Here is a 26,419-nt window from a genome sequence, read left to right on the forward strand (position 1 = left end):
TGAGACATTATAAATGAAAATCTGGCTGCCTCTGTCAGGTAGCTAAAACTGGGCTAAATCTTTTAGCAGGAATGGCCATCCCAGTCTACTGGCCTACTTCATTAAAAGCTGTGGGATAAGATAAATAAACCTCTTGGTAGTCTGGCTGATTTTGTATTGAGGAGTGCTTTCATGTGTTTTGCTCTGAAACATGAGAATTTCAATATTTTATTAGTCCTAAATGCATGGGAGCCAATAACTGTGACATGGGGTTTGTTAAAAAAATTTTTTTCTATGCAGCATGTATAATGATGCACTCTTATGGTTTTATGTCCTATTCAGGCAGCATGGTACCACAGAGGGCATGGGTGCTGCACAGCTGACTTAATGTATTAAAAGAATGACATATACACTAAACCTCTCTTAATTATACTGCTCATAAGTTCTCTCCACTAATTAAGAAGCATAAGAAAACATAGGTAAAGTGCAGGTTTTATTGTATTTTTATATTGATTACTGTTAACTGCTTTTCAATTGTATGTCAGTGTTTTTATTTTATATTCGTGTTATTTTCAGTGTATAAGTGTCAAAAACAACCTCATTATTTTACATTAGCCTAAAATATATGCAGTTCCATGGGACCATGGAATGCATTAACAGGTTTTCCAGACATCCTTATGAGGAAAAATACCTTAAAACTCAATGCCTTTTAAACTCAACGCCACGCCCAGAACCAATTGACCATGAGTTTCAAGGTACCACTGTATAATTTATTTTACTTTTGTTACAGTTTTATTCTAGTGTCAGTTCCAGTTTTTCACATTCTCTAAAATCTATTAAACCTTACATTCCATAACAAACAAAAACGTTTCAATAATGCATGTAACAAAACTACACATAAGCCCTGTTAAAACTATGTTACTTCAGTAATGCACTGCTGATAAAACTGTATGATAAAGAACATAAAATTTAATAAATCTAAAGCACTATTGAAACACATTTAGGTGGACTTAAATTGAGCATACTGGGTTTAAAAGATCTCACAGTAACTAATGGTAAGAAAAAACATTGTGTTACTTTTTGAATGATTTTACAAATAATGCATTGGGACTAAATATTATGTGGACTAAGCAATTTGCCCACATTAGTAAATAAAGTTATTTTCATTGAAAGTTAGCTTATGTTGGCTGTCAGTACAGTTTTTTGTAACACTGTACCATTTAAGCCCACCTTTAAAAAAGCATTTTTTAAATATTCAGCTGTCCAGAACCATTTATGATCTATTTATTTGTAGACTAATAAAAAAATGAATGAGAAGACCTTTAGTGTACATACTTGCTCACTTTGGCAATTGTTCTTACAATTAAGCTAATAAATTGGCCCTAAGATTGGGTTTGTGCGTTTCCTCATCAAACTCGTCTGTCCACATGAAGGAAAACTGACAAAGTACTATGACTTAATCTCTACATAAGGCAAATGTACAGTATTTACCAAAGCACTGGCATAAATCATGGATGTTTGGTTTCTGTCATTCTGCCTCTCACATTCCGCATCTCGTGAGCTGTAGCCTAGTGGTCAAGGTTGCCGGTTCAAGCCCCACCACTGCCAGGTTGCCACTGGTGGGCCCTTGAGCAAGGCCCTTAACTCTCAATTGTTTAGATGCTTAATGCTGAAAATGTAAATGTAAATGAAATATCGTTTACCTGCAGTGAACATTAAAATGGAAATACTCGCATTTACAGCGGTTTTAACATCAGGCTGTAGTCAGTTGTTTACATTGACGTACTATGTAGTTAACAAAACAACAGCTAAGGTCAATTTTATTTAATACAAATAAAATAAGAGCGTGGTTACCATAGTATTACATAAAGCGAAACGATGAACAAAAAATGTAAAAAAAATGTAAAGAAACGAATGGTTAGTATTATTACGGGATGAAGTTGGTGTTTAGGTCCACTGAACTGACATAATATTTATTTCTGTTTAAAGACAAAACAGACAAATTATTAATGTTGCTTGCGTTTTACTATATGTTACTCTAGCTTTTACTTTTGTTATGTTTATTGTGTTGTAAAAATTACATCTGTTTTACTCTGCAAGAACAAAAGGCTTTAAAAACTGAGCACAATCTACAGGCCCTGTTCCAGGTTACACATATTATTTCAAGAGTCGCATCTCTACATTCCTCCAAAAGTTCTGGTCTAAATGATCTCATTATAAAATGTTTGACAATTATTATATTTATATATTATTTTATATTAATTATATTTTGTTAAGTAAAAATGTAATTTTAAATTGTATTATGTATCTTCTATTATTTGTTTATTTATATATTATAATTGTATAATTGTTGTTGTTGAGTCAAATTAGATTTTATACAGTTGTTTGTACAGAAACCCCGATTTATATTGTACTAAACACTCCACATGGTCGCCAGAACTGACTTGACGGCACCTAATAATAATATAATAATAATAATAATACATTTAATTTGATTAACATCTTTATTAAATAAGTAATGTGGTGAAGTACATCTATATATGAGGTTAATATAATCTCAAGCCAGTATTCAAGCCAGTGTTTTATTTATTTATTTACATGAATGTAAGGAAGGTAGATGTTTTAAATATTAGAAAATGAAAGAAATGGCAAAATTTCTACTGTAACGTGTAATTATTTACTAGAATTAGCTATAAACCGGCCATCCCAGTCTACTGACCTATACTTCAATAAAAGCTCTGGGATAAGATAAATAAAACTCTTGGTAGTCTGGGTGATCTAAATAGATTTTGTATTGAGCAGTGATTACATGTGTCGTGCTCAACACATGAAAGGGAATTTCGCTGCTTTATTGAATTAATACTAATGGCAACATTTTTACTGTAACGTGTAATTATTTACTAGAATTAGCTATAAACTGTTAGTTTTCCGTTAACATTTTTTTCTAATTTGCAAAAACATTCTTGCATGCATAGAATTTCTTACTGTTTGTCTTTATACTATTATAGCCTATTTAATAAAACCTGCAAATGTATTATTTTTATTATTGTCTTTAAAAAGGTGATTTAGAAAAACAGTAATAGCCTACTCAGTATTAATATGAAAACAGTATCGTCTTTTATATTGCAGCAGTTAATCCCCACCTCATGGCAAGCAGTTGTTTTACAAAAAAGATGAGCAAAATAGCAGCAAATTGATTTGGACTTTGATCATGTACGGGTACAGCTGCAATGATAATTAAATGTAATCATTTATAATTAACAGGTAAACAATTGACATGCTTTAGTTCATGTTTAAACAAATTTAAATAGTATTTTAAACAAGTTTAAACAAGTAACTGGGGTAAAAATAAAATCATTTTATTGTACAAGTAGGTATTTGTTGTTCTTTTATCCACAACTAAATACACAATCTTAAAAATAAAGATGCCAAAAAGATTGTTTGGTGTGATAAAGGTAAACCATCGGTTTCCCAAAGAATCGTTTCATGCACGGTGTTTTGAACAGTTGAAGATTGTTCGCAAAATAAAAGAAAATCTATCCACAATAACGACTGGTAATATGACTTTAAATGACAGCAAGATGTTACAAGCTACTAAAAAATTTTTTTTAAATGAATTAAAAAGTATTAAATTCACACCTGTGTTCATTTCCACATAAATAAAATATATTACATCTACACAGCCCTTCAAAAACGTTCAGATTAAATAATGTTGCTGTACTGCATTTTATTTGTAAATATAATAGTGTAAATTAATGAATTATTAAATAATGCTGCTGTACTGCATTTTATTTGTAAATATAATAGTGTAAATTAATGAATTCGATGTATTTGTCAGTGTGTACACACTATACAAAATAAAAATTGGCATAATTTTAATGTAGTGTCCAAGGAAAAAGAGAAATATTTACAGTTTATATTTTTCTCATTTAAGGCAACAATGTAGAGTCACCAAAGCGTTGTAAAAGTTTGGTGGTGATCGCACTATTGTGCAGAGCTTGCAGTTTGTGATACTCCTGCTGGAGGCTGTAAAGACCCGGAGCGAACGGAGCCAGAGCGGCCGCATGAGGGATCGAGGTTCCGGGGAAAGATCCGTGCACTGGAGGAGGGAAGTAGCCTTTCAGAAGAGAAGACAGCGCAGGTAAAATGTTTCCAACAGGTGGTGTAAAAGGAGGATGATGGTGTGATATAGGAGTTCGGTCAAAATACAGATCTAATGCTGGAACCGGGAGCGACGCGCTGTAGGATCTGAGCTGAAAGCCTGGAAGCGGTGTGTCCGGATCCTTGGTGAAGTAGCGCTCTCGCTTAAAGCGCTTCCTGCGCCGGAGAAAACTTCCATTTTCGAACATGTCCGAGGACATCGGATCCAAGGTCCAGTAGTTACCTTTCCCAGGATTCCCGGGTTCGCGAGGCATTTTAACAAAGCAGTCATTGAGGGAGAGGTTGTGTCTGATGGAGTTCTGCCATGCTGGGAATTTTTCTCTGTAATAGACAAACCGTCGGCTGATGAAATCGCATATTTCGCTGAGCGTCAGTCGCTTTCTGGGGCTCTGTAAGATAGCCATGGTGATGAGCGCAATATACGAGTATGGTGGTTTTACGCACGATTCGCCTCGTTTTTGCGCACCGGGATCATGTTCGTTTAGTCTGATCTTTTCTTCACCTTCCAGTGGTGCAGTTTGTGTGTCCACTTTTTTGTCCTGCTCTCCAACAATTTCAACATCGATATCAATATCCTGCTCCTCCATGGAGCTTTTATCCAAGATCATTATCCTGTAATAAAGAAAAAGTTCACTCTTCCACCACCTGCGTCCCAAAACTCCACCAGAAACTTACATCTGAGCTCCAGAGCAAATCTTCAATGATCCTGAGCGCTCATTCATAAAAATAATCATAACTCAGCAGTGCTTTGGTCTAAATCCTCCAGTCGAGAAGTACATCTGCGCACCAGTTCCGTCCTTCATGTCACACAAAGATAAATGTTTATTTTGATTGTGATAAAAATCGCAAGAGGAGGGGCAGTTCTTTCAGTTCAGTGCTGGAAAAGACTGAGAAAAATATCCCCAAGAACTTTTTTTTTTCTCACTGAAACTCCAACCATTAGAAGACGAGGAGGTGATGTAATGGGACAGGTTTAGCAAATTCGGTCAACAAAAATACAAAGACATCCAAACCAAATGCTGTTTGTTCATTACGTGAATGTACAAGTTACAATAAAACAAACAAAACTAGTAACTTTTTTGGATGAATTCTTTTCTGCACTATACAGCTCCAAAAGAAAAAAACTGGAACATCATAAAATGCAAATAAAAAACTGCAGTGTTTATTACATTTACTTTGACGTTTATTCATTGCAGGCAGTTTTGTCTGGTCATCTTAATTTCATTTGTTTATATACATCCATCCATTCCTGCATTTCAGGCCTGCAATACATTATAAAAAGTTGAGACGGTAAAACATTTACCACTTCGCATCACTTAATGTTGCCAGTGCTTCTGAAAACACGTAAAAGACGTTTTGGCACCGAGGCTACCAAGTGATTAAGCGTTTCAAGTGTGATTTTGATCCTGCAAAATCTCTCAGGGTTGACAATTGTTGCGATGATGGCCAAGGTGACCCGTTCAATGGGTAAATTAAAGCTTAAATAATTAACATCATAAGTCATCTGTCAGTTTGCCCTCACAAATAACTTTACCATTAATCATAAAACGAAGTAAAGCCTTCACACTAACAATTTAATTCAGTCATCATCAGATAGCATTTTATTTTAGGTGCAGCAGATCCAGAATAAAGATTGGCATCGGGGCTGATGTGCAATGAATAAAGAAGTACAATTAAACAATTGGGGAGATACAATAAGTGCAATCACAATTCATTAAAAATGACATTACTTACTCATAACTTATATGATTTTCCCCCCTTTGTAAATACTTGCTTGATGTTTAAATTTGGTCTGGGTGGCCCTAATTCTATAGTTGCTCATTTATCCTGATTATACCAGGACTGAATGGCATTTCCCTTAATGACACAATGGAGTTGCTCCGAACTGAGGTGATGGTAGTCATGGTGACGAGATCGCGACACCAGGTTACGTGTGACGCAAGCACGTAAGTGCGAGCCCTCCCGGAACCCATTCAGAATGTATTGCAGCACCTGCAGTTCGAAAAAAAGAGCCTTAACATGAGTCTATGAGAGCAATCTGGGGCGATTTTTTTAGTCAGACTGAAATCGCCCTAAAAGGGGCGGTACTATACGGAACACAACTCGACGCTGATTGGACTACGATATTCAGAGGCAAGACAGACTGTCCAAGAAAAGAGCCACCCCTGATTTTGTCCCATTCTTCCTGCAAACACATCTTAAGGTGTCCAACAGTACTGGGTGCCATTGTCATGTTTTCGTTTTGTGAGAGAAAAATGTTAATTTACACTAGAAGTATGAACACAATCAATTACTACTCAGAAAATTTAGATTGCATAGTGCATGATTGCCAGTAGTCATATTCCAAGAATACTACTACAATAGAATGTTACTGGATGCGTAGATGGTGTACGTCAGTGGTCCGGTACCAGTCCATGGGTCATTTATTTCCAGGCCGCACTGAAAGAATAAATAATTAGAGATCGCTACAAGAGCAATTAAATTGCAAAACTCTTCAGGTGTTATTGTTTCTAATTACCAGTAGGTGGGAGCAGCGTTGTTGCATCGATAAAAAGCTCAGGCTTCACACTGATTTTCCCATTCTTTAGTTATTCTATTTTAAATCCCCCGCCCCCTCTGGTTCATGAAATTATATCTTATATGAAACCGGTCCATGCTGCAAAAAAGGTTGGGGACCTCTGGTGTACGTGATAAGAAGTGTGTCAACTGCATTGTATGACGGCCAAAACCCAGTTTTAGCTTATTTAGACCAGTTCCTATGTTAACTGTGGAATCCTTCACTCTTCATATAAGGATGTTTATTATTTTGTTACTGCATTCACATAGCCTCTGTGTGAGACTCTGTCGGTGTGATTCTTCTCTGCAGACAAGATTAAAACACTTTCCTACTCACTATCCAGTCTTTGAGATATTTCATTAAGGGTTTTCCGACACAGTTTATAAATTCTCCACACATTCTCCCTGGCAGGCCAGTCCAGTACCTGTACCCTCTTCTTCCAGTCATGCCTTCGGAATGTGTGCAGCATGTGTGTACAAACACTACATTTCTTAGTATTACAAGCAACATAAAATGTTAATTATGAATATCAACAAGTGGCGTGCAAAGATGTGAATGCATGAGCTCAGTGTTTCCATGAAGGCTGTTTTCACTATTATTTTTGTTTTTCGCAGCCTGCACGTTTGTTTCAGATTTAATGCAAAAGCTGACACAGAAGGGAATGATTTGCAGCTCTGTGGTGATATAGCTCATGCTGATAGATACAGAAATTTCTTCCTGGCCGGGAACAAGACAAATAAGATGATTCAACAGCAAGTATTCAGTACTTTAATTTAACATTCCCTTCTACTTCAGTCCATCTGGTCCACATACAGCAGTTTACCTCACATGACTTTCATAAAGCAACTCCGATTTAGAGCAAAGGGCAAGGGTGCAAAAAATCTTTTGATTCATTCATTCATTTAGTAGTAGGAGATATGACCATATGATATTCATACAGTATTATGGTAAACTGTCACAGAACCCTTTTTAAAGCATTTTGTCTGCCCCACTGCATGTAACAAAACAACAAATGCTGCACAGTCTAGCTATAGCTAATTTAAAACTAATGGTTAGTTGGACGTTGGCAGTGGCACTTTGAATTAATAAAAATAAATAAATAAAAACACAATTTCCCCCTGAAATGACTACACAAAATAATGCAAAATGTCTTGAAGACCAAAATGTAAAAATGGCAAAAATGTAACTTGCAAAACTGCAACAATAAGTGTTCTCAATTAACAACCATTAAAATTCTAAATGTGTTTGTATCTACAAAATACAATAAAGTTGTTAAGCGAAAGCATTATAAATCTGTTCCTTCGATATATCAGTTAAATTAAGTTTCAGTAGAATTAACAAATCACAGATCCTGCAGCCTTCTAATAATATAACTCAACCATAACCAAATCAAATCAATCTCACCTCACATTTCAACTAATTACCAATATATGTAACCAATATATGTATAGTCTGTACTAGAGAAGAACTAATCTTACCTCACACAAGTTTTCAACTAAAGCAAACATTAGATAGGCTGGACAGAGTAACTCTTTTTTAAATAGATATTTGGTAGTGGATCATGTTAAACACCAAATTCTCAAAAAAAATCACAACATTTTTATTTTAAACAAAGTGTTCAAAGTGTTTAGAATCTATTTTATGTTGTTTGGCAAAAAAATGTCATACAAGTAAACAAACAGCAAAATGAACAAGCAGGAGTTTGTTAGAACCATAATAACTGGTTTGTAATTAAGGCCCAAATGGGCTACACACAACACTGCAAACACAGCAAGCCAAGTGCAACATTCAACCACAGATTACATCCACAAGTAGTATATACAGAGAGAGAGAGAGTACACATAGTTTAAGAAAAATAGTTGACACTTATACTTAAGGTATGAAAATGAGTCAACTTTAAATTGACAGAAGCTACATTTAAATGATTATTATATTTTTTCCAGACATATTTAGTCTATGTGTAATATCAAACAATACTGGGCCACTTGAATCTTTTACATACTGAGAACAACTGCATAATGCCAGCAGAGCTAAGCACACAACACAATAAGAAAATAATGAGGGCTGAGCATTATAAAGAGTTACAGTTGAGAAAGGACTAGAGCTACTGCTGAGCAAAAAGCAGACCCAGGGAAATGCAATTCCTCATTGTTTTAAACACTCATGTTTTATATATTTATAATACTTTACACCAACCAACGTTCAAGCACAATGAAAATAGAACATTCAAAAGTAGATTAATCCAAAAATTACTTTTTTTTTAATCAGTCCATTCCTGAACATATTTAGACAGAATTCAAGTCTCTTTGTAGTCCTACCAGCTAGTGCGTTTGTTTTGTGCAGCAAGCCGCAGGAGGTCTCCACACCTCAGACATTTGGAGTTTGAGCTGGACTCCTTGCGGGGAATGTTCCAGCACTGCAGACAACGCACACGGTACTTCTTATACCTGCCACATACGAAAAACTATTCTTAGTTATAATACCAAGTGCCACTTTTGGTCATTCTTTTGCTAGCAATAGACAAAGAGAGAAGTGTTTATACATACAGTGTATCACAAAAGTGAGTACACCCCTCACATTTCTGCAAATATTTTATTATATCTTTTCATGGGACAACACTATAGAAATAAAACTTGGCTATAACTTAGAGTAGTCAGTGTACAACTTGTATAGCAGTGTAGATTTACTGTCTTCTGAAAATAACTCAACACAGCCATTAATGTCTAAATAGCTGGCAACATAAGTGAGTACACCCCACAGTGAACATGTCCAAATTGTGCCCAGTGTCAATATTTTGTGTGACCACCATTATTATCCAGCACTGCCTTAACCCTCCTGGGCATGGAATTCACCAGAGCTGCACAGGTTGCTACTGGAATCCTCTTCCACTCCTCCATGATGACATCACGGAGCTGGTGGATGTTAGACACCTTGAACTCCTCCACCTTCCACTTGAGGATGCGCCACAGGTGCTCAATTGGGTTTAGTCCATCACCTTTACCTTCAGCTTCCTCAGCAAGACAGTTGTCATCTTGGAGGTTGTGTTTGGGGTCGTTATCCTGTTGGAAAACTGCCAGTTTTCGAAGGGAGGGGATGATGCTCTGTTTCAGAATGTCACAGTACATGTTGGAATTCATGTTTCCCTCAATGAACTGCAGCTCCCCAGTGCCAGCAACACTCATGCAGCCCAAGACCATGATGCTACCACCACCATGCTTGACTGTAGGCAAGATACAGTTGTCTTGGTACTTCTCACCAGGGCGCCGCCACACATGCTGGACACCATCTGAGCCAAACAAGTTTATCTTGGTCTCGTCAGACCACAGGGCATTCCAGTAATCCATGTTCTTGGACTGCTTGTCTTCAGCAAACTGTTTGCGGGCTTTCTTGTGCGTCAGCTTCCTTCTGGGATGACGACCATGCAGACCGAGTTGATGCAGTGTGCGGCGTATGGTCTGAGCACTGACAGGCTGACCTCCCACGTCTTCAACCTCTGCAGCAATGCTGGCAGCACTCATGTGTCTATTTTTTAAAGCCAACCTCTGGATATGACGCCGAACACGTGGACTCAACTTCTTTGGTCGACCCTGGCGAAGCCTGTTCCGAGTGGAACCTGTCCTGGAAAACCGCTGTATGACCTTGGCCACCATGCTGTAGCTCAGTTTCAGGGTGTTAGCAATCTTCTTATAGCCCAGGCCATCTTTGTGGAGAGCAACAATTCTATTTCTCACATCCTCAGAGAGTTCTTTGCCATGAGGTGCCATGTTGAATATCCAGTGGCCAGTATGAGAGAATTGTACCCAAAACACCAAATTTAACAGCCCTGCTCCCCATTTACACCTGGGACCTTGACACATGACACCAGGGAGGGACAACGACACATTTGGGCACAATTTGGACATGTTCACTGTGGGGTGTACTCACTTATGTTGCCAGCTATTTAGACATTAATGGCTGTGTGTTGAGTTATTTTCAGAAGACAGTAAATCTACACTGCTATACAAGCTGTACACTGACTACTCTAAGTTATATCCAAGTTTCATGTCTATAGTGTTGTCCCATGAAAAGATATAATGAAATATTTGCAGAAACGTGAGGGGTGTACTCACTTTTGTGATACACTGTACATACATACATACATACATACATACATAACATACATACATATATATATAAATAAAGTGTATACTTCCAAATAAACCAATAAATGCTTTGTGTAAACTTTAGTTTTTCACTGGACCACAAGATTATTTTTAGCTCTAAATGGTCTGTGGTCCAACAACACAACAGCATGCCAACTCAGATCTTCATCCTAAGTGGGCTTGGCCTGCTCCTTACTGACTTGATTGTTTAGACAAGTGGGGAAAACTCTTTATACCAAAGCGGAACCAGAACAGTGAAAAAGGTATACCATGCTCACTTATCTATCCATCTACTTCATTATTTTTTGATATAGGAAGAAAAACCATAGCTTTCAACACAGACCAGTAGTTACCAGCAAGTTAGTACAGTGGTAGAGTTTTCTCTTACCTAGCAAAAATGTCATGTTCCTAGATGTGATCATTCATATGAATAAAAAATGGCTAAAACTAAGTTTGACAATACCCAAAGTGATACTAAGCTGTATGCCGATTAAGAAAAGGGATTCCAAATTTAAGATGCTTTTATTACTGTTTCTAACATGTTAGTCTTTGTAGTGACTATGCACAAATTAAGAAGCAAACGGGACACCAAATGTGTTATGGCTGAATTAAACAGAGACTGGCTAAAGAGTTTTTTTTTTTTATTTGTACACAACGTTGAACTTAATGGTTACTTTTGTTTCAACTCAAATGTACTGATCGAGAATGTTTCTATTGGGTTTTTTGTTTTTAGGGACCCACTATTCCTACAGAAACTTCTCACTCTCACCTGATCCCACAAGCATTGCAGAGAGGAGTACCATCTTCAGCATCTCTCCATAAAGGAGTCTTCTTAGTACAGCATGATGCACATATCTTCTCTAAAAGTACAACACCACAACATAAATTAAACATAAAACTATTTAACACTCATCTGTTCTCCAACATTATAAAAGTCTCTTCTAAAATAACAATTTTAATTATTACAATTATACAAGGTTGTATAGACATGGTGTGTCAGAGGGGGTGTGTGGTGATCTTGCTCTCTCCTTGACCAGTTGTGCAAGTGGCAGTGGATTTACAACTGGGAAATGGAAATGACTAAATTGGGAGATAGTGGGCAAAAATGGATTATTATTCATTAGCTATAACTTTTTTTGACCTTGAACAATGTTAATAGGCAAACGTAATACTTTTTAAAATAAAAACAATGCCAAGAACTTAGTGTCAAGGTGTCCAATAGACCACTTAGATGAGTCCATTTAAAAGAAAACAAAAAATAAAAGTACCTGCTACGTGCATTACTCTGTCAAACTAAATGTAATTTATTGTAAACAGGTTATGTGAAGGTTTACGGCATGCTTTGCACTAAGCAGCCCTGCATTGGCTGAGTGCGTCCAGACCGCCATCTGCTGGCACATATTGACCTCACAAAAGACTCGCACCCATTCGCCCTTTAAACTCTAAACTCTTCGCATAAACTAAAAGAGAATGTACAAATCTCAATTTTAAGCATACAGGAAATATAATATAATCAAATTAATAATAAAATAGAGGAGCTTATACTTAAAAAAAAAATGATCTTGAATGCAATATACAATGTTTGGCAAAATGTAAGGTCCCTTTGTAAACAAAGTTTATTGAAGAATACCCCTCTGCCAAAACAGATTTTTGTATTGTCTGCACAACAAACACATATATAAACATACATATCATGTAAACTATTTCTTTCAGATATCTATCTTACCAGATAGCTTTAATGTATACTTTAAAAGAACACGTTTCTTTGACTGCTGGAGCAGTTTATTTATTTGTTTATTTATATTTTAATCTCACTGTACCATGTGGATTTCATTTGCACCTGTTTGGTTCTGAGGCTTTAAAGATATACTGACCTTCTTTTGGTTACACAATGAAATAACGACTATTTCTAATTAACTCATTTAAATGTACATTTTACATTTGTTTTGTCTAAATGTTATTAACTTTCAAGGCTTGATAAAAAGAGTTGCCACGAAACAAGAAATTAAAATTTTTAATCGAATTGAATTTGAAATAAGCAGCAGTATTTTGTGTAAGAGTTTAAAGTGCAAGTAAAATTGTAATGGATCCTTATATTATTGGTTCTTTTTAATGATAAAAATGTATGATAATATTTTGATATTGATAATGATATTATTTTTAATTAATATCCCCACTGACCATAACATAGCAAAATAAAACATATAAATATTTAATTTGAAATTAATTATTAATAATAACTTTCATTCAAGGATTTTATTTCTACCAACTATAATCAACCCTCAACATACAGTAGAATCCTTGGTCTATTGTTTTGCAAATACATTATTTTGACCTGATGAAGTCCATTGTATTTGTACAGTGTTTTATACAAACTGATTAATTAGATCTATACACTAAACAAGTCCAATTAAAAATATATTAAATCAATTTCCATAAGAAGATTATGCATGCAATGTTGTTTCATCAACAAATATGGGTGCAGATATCCTGACATACTAAAAATGTGATAATGGATTTAATGATTTGTATTTCCACCTGTGACTTACTGCTTAGACTGGACGAGTCACTTTCCTCTTCAGAGCTGCTGGTTCGCTGAGAGCTCTGCAGTGACCTGGATCTGCTGACATGACTCCTCCTGCTACGTCTGCAAAGCTCACTACAGGGCAGTGGAAAAACAATCAGAAAAGATTACAATGGTGTGACACCAAAATATCAAATACACTATATTTTGTGTGTTCTATATTGTATTTTAAGAGACTTTAAGAGCCTTTTAGAGACTTACCTGTAGTTAGAGGTGATAAGAAGGCGGCACTGATCCATGTTGTGGTCCAGCTCAGTATGCATACTAAACTTTACTCCCTGTAGTTCAGAATCCTGAAAGTCGGGGCTGCGTTCAGGGTGGGCCTGCTTCCTAAGTGTCCGTCTGCAGGTACTCAATTTGCATTTGCCTTCATCAGCATCTTGAAGCCTTTCCTCCTCCAGGTTATTGTTTATATCTGTTCTACAGTGGGATGTATTAAATGGCTGTGGTGTAGGCTTTAATGCTGCCTTGTCATAATCAAAAGAGAAGCACATTTCAGAGTCCCCATCTGTTTCAGAAACCAGAGATGATGTAAAGTCAATGGAACAAATCTCACTGGCCATTTTGATTTCTTGTTTTGCAGAAAGAAAGCTTGATTCACAAAGATCCTCTTTTTTAGACAAGTCAAGTGGAAGCACTGGCGTTTCAACAAGGTAACACTTGTCTCGATTTTCATCAGCAATTACAGTACTGGAATGCAAGTCCTCCTCAGTGTTCTTAGATATAAGCTCGGCAAGATCTTCAGCTTTAACTTCTATAGCATCACTTGTAGTTTGGGTGGTCAAGTGATCTGTGCCATCAATAATGTGTGGCATGGACCAGCAAACATCAGATTGCCTTCCATGCTGAAATGTGTCCACTTCAGTGTAGCCATTTAATGGTTCTCTGTGGTCAACTTTGGTATCCATTTGTATTGTTTCATCAGTATGTGAGTACCCTTCCTCTCTATTCAGTTGTTTAGAGTGCAAAAGTCTTTCACACTGAAGGTTTATAAGACTCATCACCTCCCATGGACTACTGCCCTTTACAGAAAAAGCTCCTTTAAAGCTGGGCTGTATTTCGGTCTGGCCTTGTTTATGACAATTTGTCTTCTGGGAAGTGAAACACTCTGGATTACATGAAACAATGTTCTCTTTAGATTCATTATTGAGTCCTCCAGCATCCAACTTGTTTACAGGTGTTGCAATTTTTGTAGCCTCCTGAAGAAGGTATAAAATGGAAGGCTGAGTTACACATGGGTCTTCAAGGTTCTCTCTGGTGCTCTGTCTGCAGTTACTGAAGTCATCTGGAGTGTCAACCTCCAAATTCATGCTTCTCTGCCTGTTTGTAGGGCAAAAAAGAATTATATTAAAAACATCCTGTTATGGACAACACTGGCAGAAGGGATGTAGCAATAATATTCTCACACTTTTTACCTATGGCCGTTCTTTATCTATATAAAGATTAATGGTTAAGAAAGACAGGTTTTATAGAAAAACCTGGAAATTAGTTTGGCTTAAAGGTGGGTAAATGATGTCAAACTAATTTTATTTTTATAAACCAATCTATGCCTCATAATCATGTTCAACAGCTCAACAAAGCATCAGAAATTAAACATTATTGTGTTTTAGTCAATAACAACTTCAACATGGCCCTTCAACTTTTCTAATTATTTTATCTAGGTCAGAGTCACAGTGTGTTCAGTCCCTTCCAGAAACACTGGGTGCCAGAAATACTAACCATTTTTTCTATTGTTTATAATAAACATTAACCTTCTGTCTACTTTATGATGAACACCATACTAATAGTATGTAGGAACCACTTTGCATCAGAACAACCTTAATTATTTGTGGCATGAAATCACACAATGTTGGAAACACAATTGACATTTTGGTCCATGTTGAGTTTATTAAAATTACATAATTGATGCAGATTTGTCAGCTGGACATTTTGCTGCATTTCCTTTAGGACTAAAACCAAAGTTTGACATCTTAAGATACTTTTCTACTTAGAATAGTTACAAGGGGTTCATTAAAGAACCATTGCCTTGCTACCAGCTTTGGCTAGTCTGGCTAGTCCCTGGCCTCTCTAATCTAATAAGCATTTCCACCCACAAACCTGCCGCTTACTGGATGCTTTCCTGCACTATTCTGTTTAAACTCTTCAAACTGTTGTGTGCAACAGATATTGGTATTTTCTAAAATACATAAACTAGTCCACCTGTTACCAACAACCATGCCAGTCAGTTTCCTTTCCTTATATTTTCAGCATTTAGCAGATGCTTTTATCCAAAGTGTTTGTTTATTAGGATTTTAATGTTATGTTTTACACTTTGGTTACATTCATGACAGGAACGGTAGTTACTCATTACACAAGGTTTATTAGTTTACAAGGTTATATCAAACACAGTTGTGGACAATTTAGTATCTCTAATTCACCTCACTTGCATGTCTTTGGACTGTGGGAGGAAACCAGAGCACCCGGAGGAAACCCACGCAACATGCAAACTCCACACAGAAAGGACCCGGACCGCCCCACCTGGGGATCAAACCCAGAACCTTCTTGCTGTGAGGCAACAGTGCGACCCACTTAGCCACCATGCCACCCTTTATCCAAAGTGACTTACAGTACTGCAACATCTTGACACTGTTTTATGTAAACATAAACTAAAGCACTTGACCCATGTCGGCATAAATGTTATGCACTGTGCTGACTGGCTACTAATAATTGAGCAGGTATACAGGTAAGTGTTAAATGTATAATCATAGTGCTGCATACAACTAACATATATTATATTTTTAATTGTAATTGTATCCAGTTAATAAACCGTGTCAACCTCTTCATTTTTTTGAAAAAGAAAAGTTCATGCATTGTTCTAACCATAATGCATTTGTGAATGGTTAGATACTCATGTCTGCTAGTGTAGTACCTTTTGGTGTAAATATAAACACAATGTTACTACTGTATAACCACACATTCTGTGAAATTTATAAAGACATGAAAAAACAATAGCACAACACCTTCATTTATTATAAATATTAATATTTATAACTAAAGCGACAGGCGCCCACAGTTTCATATACCGTATTTATTAAATTTATAAACTCACTTTTCCTCCACGGACTGTTCACACAGTTGCTAGATAAAAATGTCCGAATGTAAGCTATTTTAACACAATATTTAATACTTCAAAGCGAAATAAATCTAAAATTGATACATTGTGACTTTCTGAGGAGATTTTCTGTTTGAATTGCGCTCGCGCACTCACTGCCTCAGCGTCCGCTGCGCGCGCACAAACTGCGTTAAAATACGTAGAAAATATTTTTGTAATACACATAATTTTCAAATGTGCTGCGGGTTAATTATTTATCATTTTAACTCATGCAATAGCTCACATTTGAATTAAATGTGCAAAACAAACAGAGCAAAGATTTAAACTAAATTTAACTCTGTATTACATATAGGCCCGTGCAAAAAGATGAGCGTGCACCAGCACAGTGACACTTGAAAACGTTTATTTTTCCAACCAGATGCCATGTTTCTATTAATACGAATCAAACGTTTGCAAATACAAATATATAAAACACTTCTTGGTTTTAGATGGTAATTTCTACAATCTAGGCGGTTTATTTGCATATATTTGCAACTGAGCGGTTTATTTGCATATGTTCGGAATTAAGAGGTTCCAAACGATATTAATAATAATGAGAAGATTCACGACAATGGATCTGTTTAAATGTAAAATAATGTTATGATAGGAAAAAGATACATTTGTTAATCTATGCAATGCAGACGATCAACATGTTTTTTTTTCTAAAATCACTTACGTGAGTATTATATAAACACGGCACTAAAATCTTTTTTTTAATAAACTATAAAGGTTTCTGCAAAACAGTATGTTTTTTTTTTTTCATTTTGCAAAGTTCCAGTTTTACAAAAAAATAAAAATAAATACTGTGGGGTGTGCTATTCATTGCTCTGATTGCACGACAAACATTTAAAAGTGCACAACTATGTGTTCAAAGTTTGCTGCAATAAATTGCTGCAATAAAAAGAATAAGAAAACGTAGATAAATGCACATTTAAGACAAAATGCAAAGATGACTGTTTTCGAGAAACTAAAATCCCACATTACAATTATGATCGGTTGAAATTCAATTAATTAACTAATAAAACAGTAGTAGTTTTAGAGGCTACCTTATACATCTTTGTGTTTTTTTTAACTTAAGCATGAAAATACATTGTTGATTGAGATCAGACATAAATCGGTTTGATTATGGAGAATCCACTCTGACCCCAAGTGTTCATGCCAAATATTAAAGTGTCATCTTGCTTTTTTTTAATGTGATCTATATATGTACATATTTATTAAACAAACACAGTTACTGATTATGTGTGACAATAAACAGATCATTACTGTTTCTTACCTGATTTTAACATATAACAGACTTGGGAAAAGCTACAACCATGCAGCCAGCCTGTCTCAATCACTACCTTTAAAATCTAGAGCTTAGTGGGGTCACGTGATCATGAAAGGTCACGTGAACTCGGGTGCGCAGGTGTTTCTGGTTTCAGAATAAAACATTTAAAATATAGTTAAATTAACGGCTTATTCTAAATAAATCACATTAACCATGAAACATCTAATGCACTTGGACAGAATAATGCTGAAAACATTCATATTCTAAATCTCTTTGATATAGCCTAGTGGGTTTTCATATTATTATACCATTTATTTTTTAAATTAGATGCACATAGCTATAAAAAGTATTTATGATATGCTGTGTCACTTGACCAGTAATCAGTTATTATTAGGAGCCCCAAAGTCCGCCAACAAAAATCCTACAGCACTACACTACCAGTTTATTTGTATGTTTATGCCACTTTTCACCATACCATCTGCATGACAACAAAAATGAAGACCAGTCAAACCAGATCAAATTTTTATTGTTTCGGTGAAATGTGGTATGTGGACACTGTACCTAATATATTATATCTGTTTACAGAAATGTAACTAGGTGTTACATCATATGAAATCAGCAATTTTTGGCATTCAGAAACCAGTCAATCTGGGACCAACAACCATGCTACAGTAATTTATGCTTGCATTTCATATTTATATATTTTTATATTTTCTATAGTTTTTATATTGCACAAAACTGCACCTTTTTAAAATTACAATGTAAATTGCACATGCTAAATGTTTACAATGTTTTCTATGTTTACAGGTATGAATGTGTGTGTTAGAGAGAGTGAGCTGTGTGAATAAGATTGTCTGTATTGTATTTTTCGTGCACTGCAAGCATCTGTGTAACCAAAAGCAAATTCCTTGTATGTGTGAGCATACTTGGCCAATAAAGCCCGATTCTGATTCTGATTCTGATTTATAGCACATTTATCAGATGTTTAATGTGAACAGCACCTACAACTCTTGACCCAGATCTGCCATGGGCTGATGGCTGCCGTGCCAGGCAGAAGCATCTGCTCCAAAATGAGCGGCTCCTCTTGTTAATCAATCACTAAAAATAAATCTGGGTGGCCATGATGACTACCCCCCCCCCCCAACTCAATAAAACACTAAAACAGCTACCAGAAAATCAGTTCACAACATAAGCCAACCTGCAAATGAGGTCAATATACAGTATTAGTGCCTATGTTAAAAAAAAATACTGTTTTGGCATTCTTCTTATTAATACCCTTACTAATATTCATAAAACAGCAAATGAAAAATGACACTTGACAATGTTTTTATTTATTTAAATGCCTGATGATGATTTCACCACACATTTTTGTGTAAAACATAATAAGGGGTGCATATTATTTATGTAGTGATCCATTTTTCCTTTGCAAACAGAACATACAAGAAACATTATTGTGCGTCTGACTGACATTTAGGAAACATTTAGGACATTTATGTCATTTGCACACTTTTGTGTGGATTTGATTTTGAATGGATATAATGGCCATTTTACTCATCAATCTACACTTAATTTCCAATAATGTGAAAACATTTTGAGAATCTCTTATTCACAAAACTACTTTAAAACACGTTTTCACTGTTAATATAAGCAATTAAGTGTAAATTGATGGGTAAAAGCAGAAATTATATCCATTAAAAACAAAGTGTGCACAAATTCAAGGGGTCTGAATACTTTCTAAATACAATATATAATTGTGCGTTTAATGGATTTAAAATACATAACAAAACATATAACCATCATCTTTCAAACATTCAAATGTTGCAGGTGTGGACATTTCACATTCTAAAATGGAAAAGTGTTCCATCCAACTTTTAATGGTTCCATTAACCATAGATATCAGCTCATTATTTGGAGCCCATGTACCTCAAAATGACCAAGTGCATCTGTTTTAAATGATGCCCATATTTCATTATGTACGGCTAGACCTGGAGAAAAACCAGACTGATTTGTTGCATGTTCTTTACAGTCATAGCCGAACTTAACCAAACTGCTTTTCAGGTATTCTGACTGGTTTTCAGGTATTCAGTCTTCAAGGTATAAATACATCTATGATGTTTAATTTTCCCTTTTCTCAGTGAGGTTTGGGTACGTGACCATCAACGTAGAAGTTCCGTGTGACCTTGGGGAGGGTCAGTTCAATTCCATCCAGGTCAGCGGTGAGAATAATCTGGCAGCCCAGACGAGAGTTCTCCTGCAGCATAGGAGCCATGTCCAACATATCGTCCTCCCTATGAGGAAATAAACACAGCACAACAATATTATGCTGCCATAGTAGTAAACTGGAGTAGATATACATTTATAATTAAACTCTTTTAATAACTTTTGTATTCCTGAAATGAAAACAGAAACAGCTGCATACCTTTCATCAGGCTCAGGTAGTTTATGGCAAAACTCATCATGTACATAAACGTGACACGTAGAACAAGCCAAGGAAGCCTCACATGCACCTAAAAACAAAGAAATAAATAATTAACTTTATACATGTCGAGAAATGTCTTTTAAACAAACTTAAAACAATTTTATCTGTTTAGGCTTTTATCAAACATTGGGATTATAGGTATAGATCAATAATAAATCTAATTTAACAATTTTTCATTAAAAAAAATAGGGGCCAAAAGTCTGAGGCTTCTATAAAGATGGCTTCTATTAACAATTTTCTCAATTTTAAAAATATGATTTTTATTACAAATTATTAAAAAATATATTGTTTATTTTTAAAACATACATTCGTTAGTCAACCAAAACATTAAGTCATTTCTTTGTTGTATTATACATCTATATTAACAAATCACAGATTCTTGTTTTTGTTGAATTTTGTTGAATTCTCCAGAAATAGGTTTTGTATGCCAAAGCACCTTATTCATTTTACCTTATTCATTTGCCTGTATACATGTTGTAGCACCTCAGAATGCCAAACTTATGTTGTTAATATAAATGAATGCTTTATTACTAGAGCTTACCTTCAAGGTCGATGCCATGTCTATGTGCTAGGTAAAGGACATTATCTCCTACTTTTGCCTTCACTGGTATCCTTTGTCCAGACCGGTCAATAAACACCACATTAACACTGCAGCACAAGACATTTAGTCAAAATATATAGTTTAAGATAAAAGTTTACATACATTTATAAAGGACTTTAACACATACAGGGGTTGGACAAAATAACTGAAACACCTGTCATTTTAGTGTGGGAGGTTTCATGGCTAAATTGGACCAGTCTGGTGGCCAATCTTCATTAATTGCACATTGCACCAGTAAGAGCAGAGTGTGAAGGTTCAATTAGCAGGGTAAGAGCACAGTTTTGCTCAAAATATTGCAATGCACACAACATTATGGGTGACATACCAGAGTTCAAAAGAGGACAAATTGTTGGTGCACGTCTTGCTGGCGCATCTGTGACCAAGACAGCAAGTCTTTGTGATGTATCAAGAGCCACGGTATCCAGGGTAATGTCAGCATACCACCAAGAAGGACAAACCACATCCGACAGGATTAACTGTGGACGCAAGAGGAAGCTGTCTGAAAGGGATGTTCGGGTGCTAACCCGGATTGTATCCAAAAAACATAAAACCACGGCTGCCCAAATCACGGCAGAATTAAACGTGCACCTCAACTCTCCTGTTTCCACCAGAACTGTCCGTCGGGAGCTCCACAGGGTCGATATACACGGCCGGGCTGCTATAGCCAAACCTTTGGTCACTCGTGCCAATGCCAAACGTCGGTTTCAATGGTGCAAGGAGCGCAAATCTTGGGCTGTGGACAATGTGAAACATGTATTGTTCTCTGATGAGTCCACCTTTACTGTTTTCCCCACATCCGGGAGAGTTACGGTGTGGAGAAGCCCCAAAGAAGCGTACCACCCAGACTGTTGCATGCCCAGAGTGAAGCATGGGGGTGGATCAGTGATGGTTTGGGCTGCCATATCATGGCATTCCCTTGGCCCAATACTTGCGCTAGATGGGCGCGTCACTGCCAAGGACTACCGAACCATTCTGGAGGACCATGTGCATCCAATGGCGGTGCCGTGTATCAGGATGACAATGCACCAATACACACAGCAAGACTGGTGAAAGATTGGTTTGATGAACATGAAAGTGAAGTTGAACATCTCCCATGGCCTGCACAGTCACCAGATCTAAATATTATTGAGCCACTTTGGGGTGTTTTGGAGAAGCGAGTCAGGAAACGTTTTCCTCCACCAGCATCACGTAGTGACCTGGCCACTATCCTGCAAGAAGAATGGCTTAAAATCCCTCTGACCACTGTGCAGGACTTGTATATGTCATTTCCAAGACGAATTGACGCTGTATTGCCCGCAAAAGGAGGCCCTACACCATACTAATAAATTATTGTGGTCTAAAACCAGGTGTTTCAGTTATTTTGTCCAACCCCTGTACTTTGAAGTCTAAAAAATGCACATTTAAGAAATTTGAAGTTTATTGTGGGTTTTCTGAAAAAATATGACTACTAATATATGAGTACTTGCTCGTACATACTGCAAACTAGAAAATTTTCATTTTAGTTCATTTGGTGGTGTAAGACATTCTATATGCCATTTACTTTTGCTTAATGGCCTGCTAGTTACTCTTTAGTGATTATAATTGACTATGTTGTTAATTTCTCTGTGCCCCAATAAATATGGCTAGTGCATAGATGGGATGTCCAGCATGTCATGGTCAGGTTTCCAAATACTTCTGGCCTTATAGTGTATCTGTTCCAATCATTAAGCCACAGAAAAGAAACTCTTGCAGTAATCATGTAAATCACAAGGTTCTTTACTAATGCATACATTTTTGAGCTATATCCCATCCAGTGCATTAATTATATTGACTATTTAAATGTGACATAAACAAGGTGCTATTAAACATAATACTGCATGTTTACTGTCCATTCTCTGGTTTGATTGACTTTTAACAAACTCACACTGTTTTAATAAAAGGTTTTCTTACTGACATTTGTTTAAGCTATTTACAGGTGGTCTGCTAAGAACCTAAACACCATTCTAGGGTATCATTCTTAAAATATTTTTTAAATGAGGAAGGGTAAAAAGAGACTCACACATTCTCATCTGGATCTTCTATGGTTGTACTGCCCTGCTCACTCTGGTGCAGACCTGAAATGACAAAATTTTAAATTTAACATCAGGACATCAAATTCTTTAAACAAATGTCTTTACAAAATGGAAAAAAACAACCTTGTAACTCAACTTTAGTTCATACAGACCTGCAGTAGCTTTTATTTCTTTCACAAGTTTAATGTCAAACAGTCTCCATTTTACCTGACTGCTTGTCTTTGGACTATGGGAGGAAACCGGAGCTTCCAGAGAAAACCCACGCAGACACGGGGAGAACATGCAAACTCTTTCCATCCATCTGTCTAACCATCTGGCCATCCATCCATCCATCTATATTATATCATTCATTTTCTTTGTTCATTAGTTTTATCATTCAACTGCTAAGGATTTAATATAAAGCAATAAAAGCGTTGTTTCGTTTACCACCTGTACTGTACAATCATAATAAGAACATGATGATTTAGGCTTTGCCTTTGCAAACACCCTACTGAGAAATAGTAACAATCTGAACTTAAATGAATCTGAACTGTAATATAAGCCGGGTTAAACACAGTAAACCTGATCACACAACCACGTGCTTCTCTCAGAGTTGTTTTCATACAGTTTAGATGGAAATGCACATCAATAAACTCACTGTTAGAAGTCTGTAAGTATCTGTTGTGTGCTAAAAAGCGGTGGCTGGATTTTTGTGTGGTTGTCCCGGTGCAGATCTTTAATCGGTTTAATGGACAGAATCTGCACTGTGGGAAAACTTTAACAAATCTCAAAGTCAGTCCTACATTCGCTCTGACTGCTGCTGCCGCCGCCATGATACTGTTTTCATCACGTGATCTCCTCCTGTTTCTGTGCTGCAGGAGTAACACTAGCGGTGCACACTGAGACTGCACACTGCCCCCTACTGGAACATTACACACACACACACACACACACACACACACACACACACACACACACACACGCACACGCACAGGCACACGCACACACACACACACACACACACACACACGCACACGCACACGCACACACACACACACACACGCACACACACACACGCACACGCACACACACACAAACACACACAAGCACACACACACACACACACACACATAAACACACACACACATAAACACACACACACACAAACACATACACACACACACGCACGCACACACACACACACTCACATACTCACATACACAAACACACACACACTCACACACACACACACGCACACACGCACACACACAAACACACACACGCACGCACACACACACACACACACACACACAAACACACTCACATACACAAACACACACACACACACACTCACAAACACACTCACGTACACAAACACACACACACACACAAACATACACACACACACACACACACACACACACATATATATATATATATATAAACACACACACAAACACATACACACACATACAGTGTATCACAAAAGTGAGTACACCCCTCACATTTCTGCAAATATTTTATTATATCTTTTCATGGGACAACACTATAGACATGAAACTTGGATATAACTTAGAGTAGTCAGTGTACAACTTGTATAGCAGTGTAGATTTACTGTCTTCTGAAAATAACTCAACACACAGCCATTAATGTCTAAATGGCTGGCAACATAAGTGAGTACATCCCACAGTGAACATGTCCAAATTGTGCCCAAAGTGTCAATATTTTGTGTGACCACCATTATTATCCAGCACTGCCTTAACCCTCCTGGGCATGGAATTCACCAGAGCTGCACAGGTTGCTACTGGAATCCTCTTCCACTCTTCCATGATGACATCACGGAGCTGGTGGATGTTAGACACCTTGAACTCCTCCACCTTCCACTTGAGGATGCGCCACAGGTGCTCAATTGGGTTAAGTCCATCACCTTTACCTTCAGCTTCCTCAGCAAGGCAGTTGTCATCTTGGAGGTTGTGTTTGGGGTCGTTATCCTGTTGGAAAACTGCCATGAGGCCCAGTTTTCGAAGGGAGGGGATCATGCTCTGTTTCAGAATGTCACAGTACATGTTGGAATTCATGTTTCCCTCAATGAACTGCAGCTCCCCAGTGCCAGCAACACTCATGCAGCCCAAGACCATGATGCTACCACCACCATGCTTGACTGTAGGCAAGATACAGTTGTCTTGGTACTTCTCACCAGGGCGCCGCCACACATGCTGGACACCATCTGAGCCAAACAAGTTTATCTTGGTCTCGTCAGACCACATGGCATTCCAGTAATCCATGTTCTTGGACTGCTTGTCTTCAGCAAACTGTTTGCGGGCTTTCTTGTGCGTCAGCTTCCTTCTGGGATGACGACCATGCAGACCGAGTTGATGCAGTGTGCGGCGTATGGTCTGAGCACTGACAGGCTGACCTCCCACGTCTTCAACCTCTGCAGCAATGCTGGCAGCACTCATGTGTCTATTTTTTAAAGCCAACCTCTGGATATGACGCCGAACACGTGGACTCAACTTCTTTGGTCGACCCTGGCGAAGCCTGTTCCGAGTGGAACCTGTCCTGGAAAACCGCTGTATGACCTTGGCCACCATGCTGTAGCTCAGTTTCAGGGTGTTAGCAATCTTCTTATAGCCCAGGCCATCTTTGTGGAGAGCAACAATTCTATTTCTCACATCCTCAGAGAGTTCTTTGCCATGAGGTGCCATGTTGAATATCCAGTGGCCAGTATGAGAGAATTGTACCCAAAACACCAAATTTAACAGCCCTGCTCCCCATTTACACCTGGGACCTTGACACATGACACCAGGAAGGGACAACGACACATTTGGGCACAATTTGGACATGTTCACTGTGGGGTGTACTCACTTATGTTGCCAGCTATTTAGACATTAATGGCTGTGTGTTGAGTTATTTTCAGAAGACAGTAAATCTACACTGCTATACAAGTTGTACACTGACTACTCTAAGTTATATCCAAGTTTTATATCTATAGTGTTGTCCCATGAAAAGATATAATGAAATATTTGCAGAAATGTGAGGGGTGTACTCACTTTTGTGATACACTGTATATACACACACACATACAGTATATATATACACACACATACACACACAAACACACACACACACACACACATACACAAACACACAAATACACACACACATACAAGCACGCACACACACACATATACTGTATATACACACACAAACACACACACACACATACACACACATACACACACACACACACACACACACAGATAGTAGAAATGTGTTCTACTGCAGCTGTAGCCTAGCAGTTCTGGGCTAGTAATCAAAAGGTCGCTGGTTTAAGCCCCACCACTGCAAGGTTGCCAGTGTTGGGCCCTTAAGCAAGACCCTTAACCCTTGAATGCTTAGACAGTATACTGTCACAGTACTGTAAGTCGCTTTGGATAAAAGCTTCTGCTAAATGCAGTTACACACACACTTACACACACACATATG

The 26,419-nt window shown here is 37.2% G+C and overlaps 2 protein-coding genes across 2 annotated transcripts; both read right to left on the reverse strand.

Annotated features, from left to right (window-relative positions):
• Positions 1–3,908: 3,908 nt before the first annotated feature.
• LOC134317305 (forkhead box protein D3-A-like) lies at positions 3,909–4,748 on the reverse strand. The gene has a single exon (XM_062998121.1). The coding sequence runs from the start codon at positions 4,746–4,748 to the stop codon at positions 3,909–3,911; it is 840 nt and encodes a 279-aa protein (XP_062854191.1).
• A 14,391-nt stretch (positions 4,749–19,139) lies between these two features.
• fdx2 (ferredoxin 2) lies at positions 19,140–23,766 on the reverse strand. The gene is made up of 5 exons (XM_062996930.1): positions 23,592–23,766; positions 22,942–22,996; positions 20,844–20,950; positions 20,243–20,330; positions 19,140–20,111 (listed from the first exon to the last, which is right to left on the reverse strand). Exons 1-5 carry the CDS (start codon positions 23,764–23,766, stop codon positions 19,955–19,957), a joined length of 582 nt encoding a protein of 193 aa, XP_062853000.1. The 3' UTR covers positions 19,140–19,954.
• Between the last annotated feature and the right edge of the window lie 2,653 nt (positions 23,767–26,419).

The sequence above is a fragment of the Trichomycterus rosablanca genome, chromosome 6 (genome assembly GCF_030014385.1).
Source record: "Trichomycterus rosablanca isolate fTriRos1 chromosome 6, fTriRos1.hap1, whole genome shotgun sequence".
NCBI lineage: Eukaryota > Metazoa > Chordata > Actinopteri > Siluriformes > Trichomycteridae > Trichomycterus > Trichomycterus rosablanca.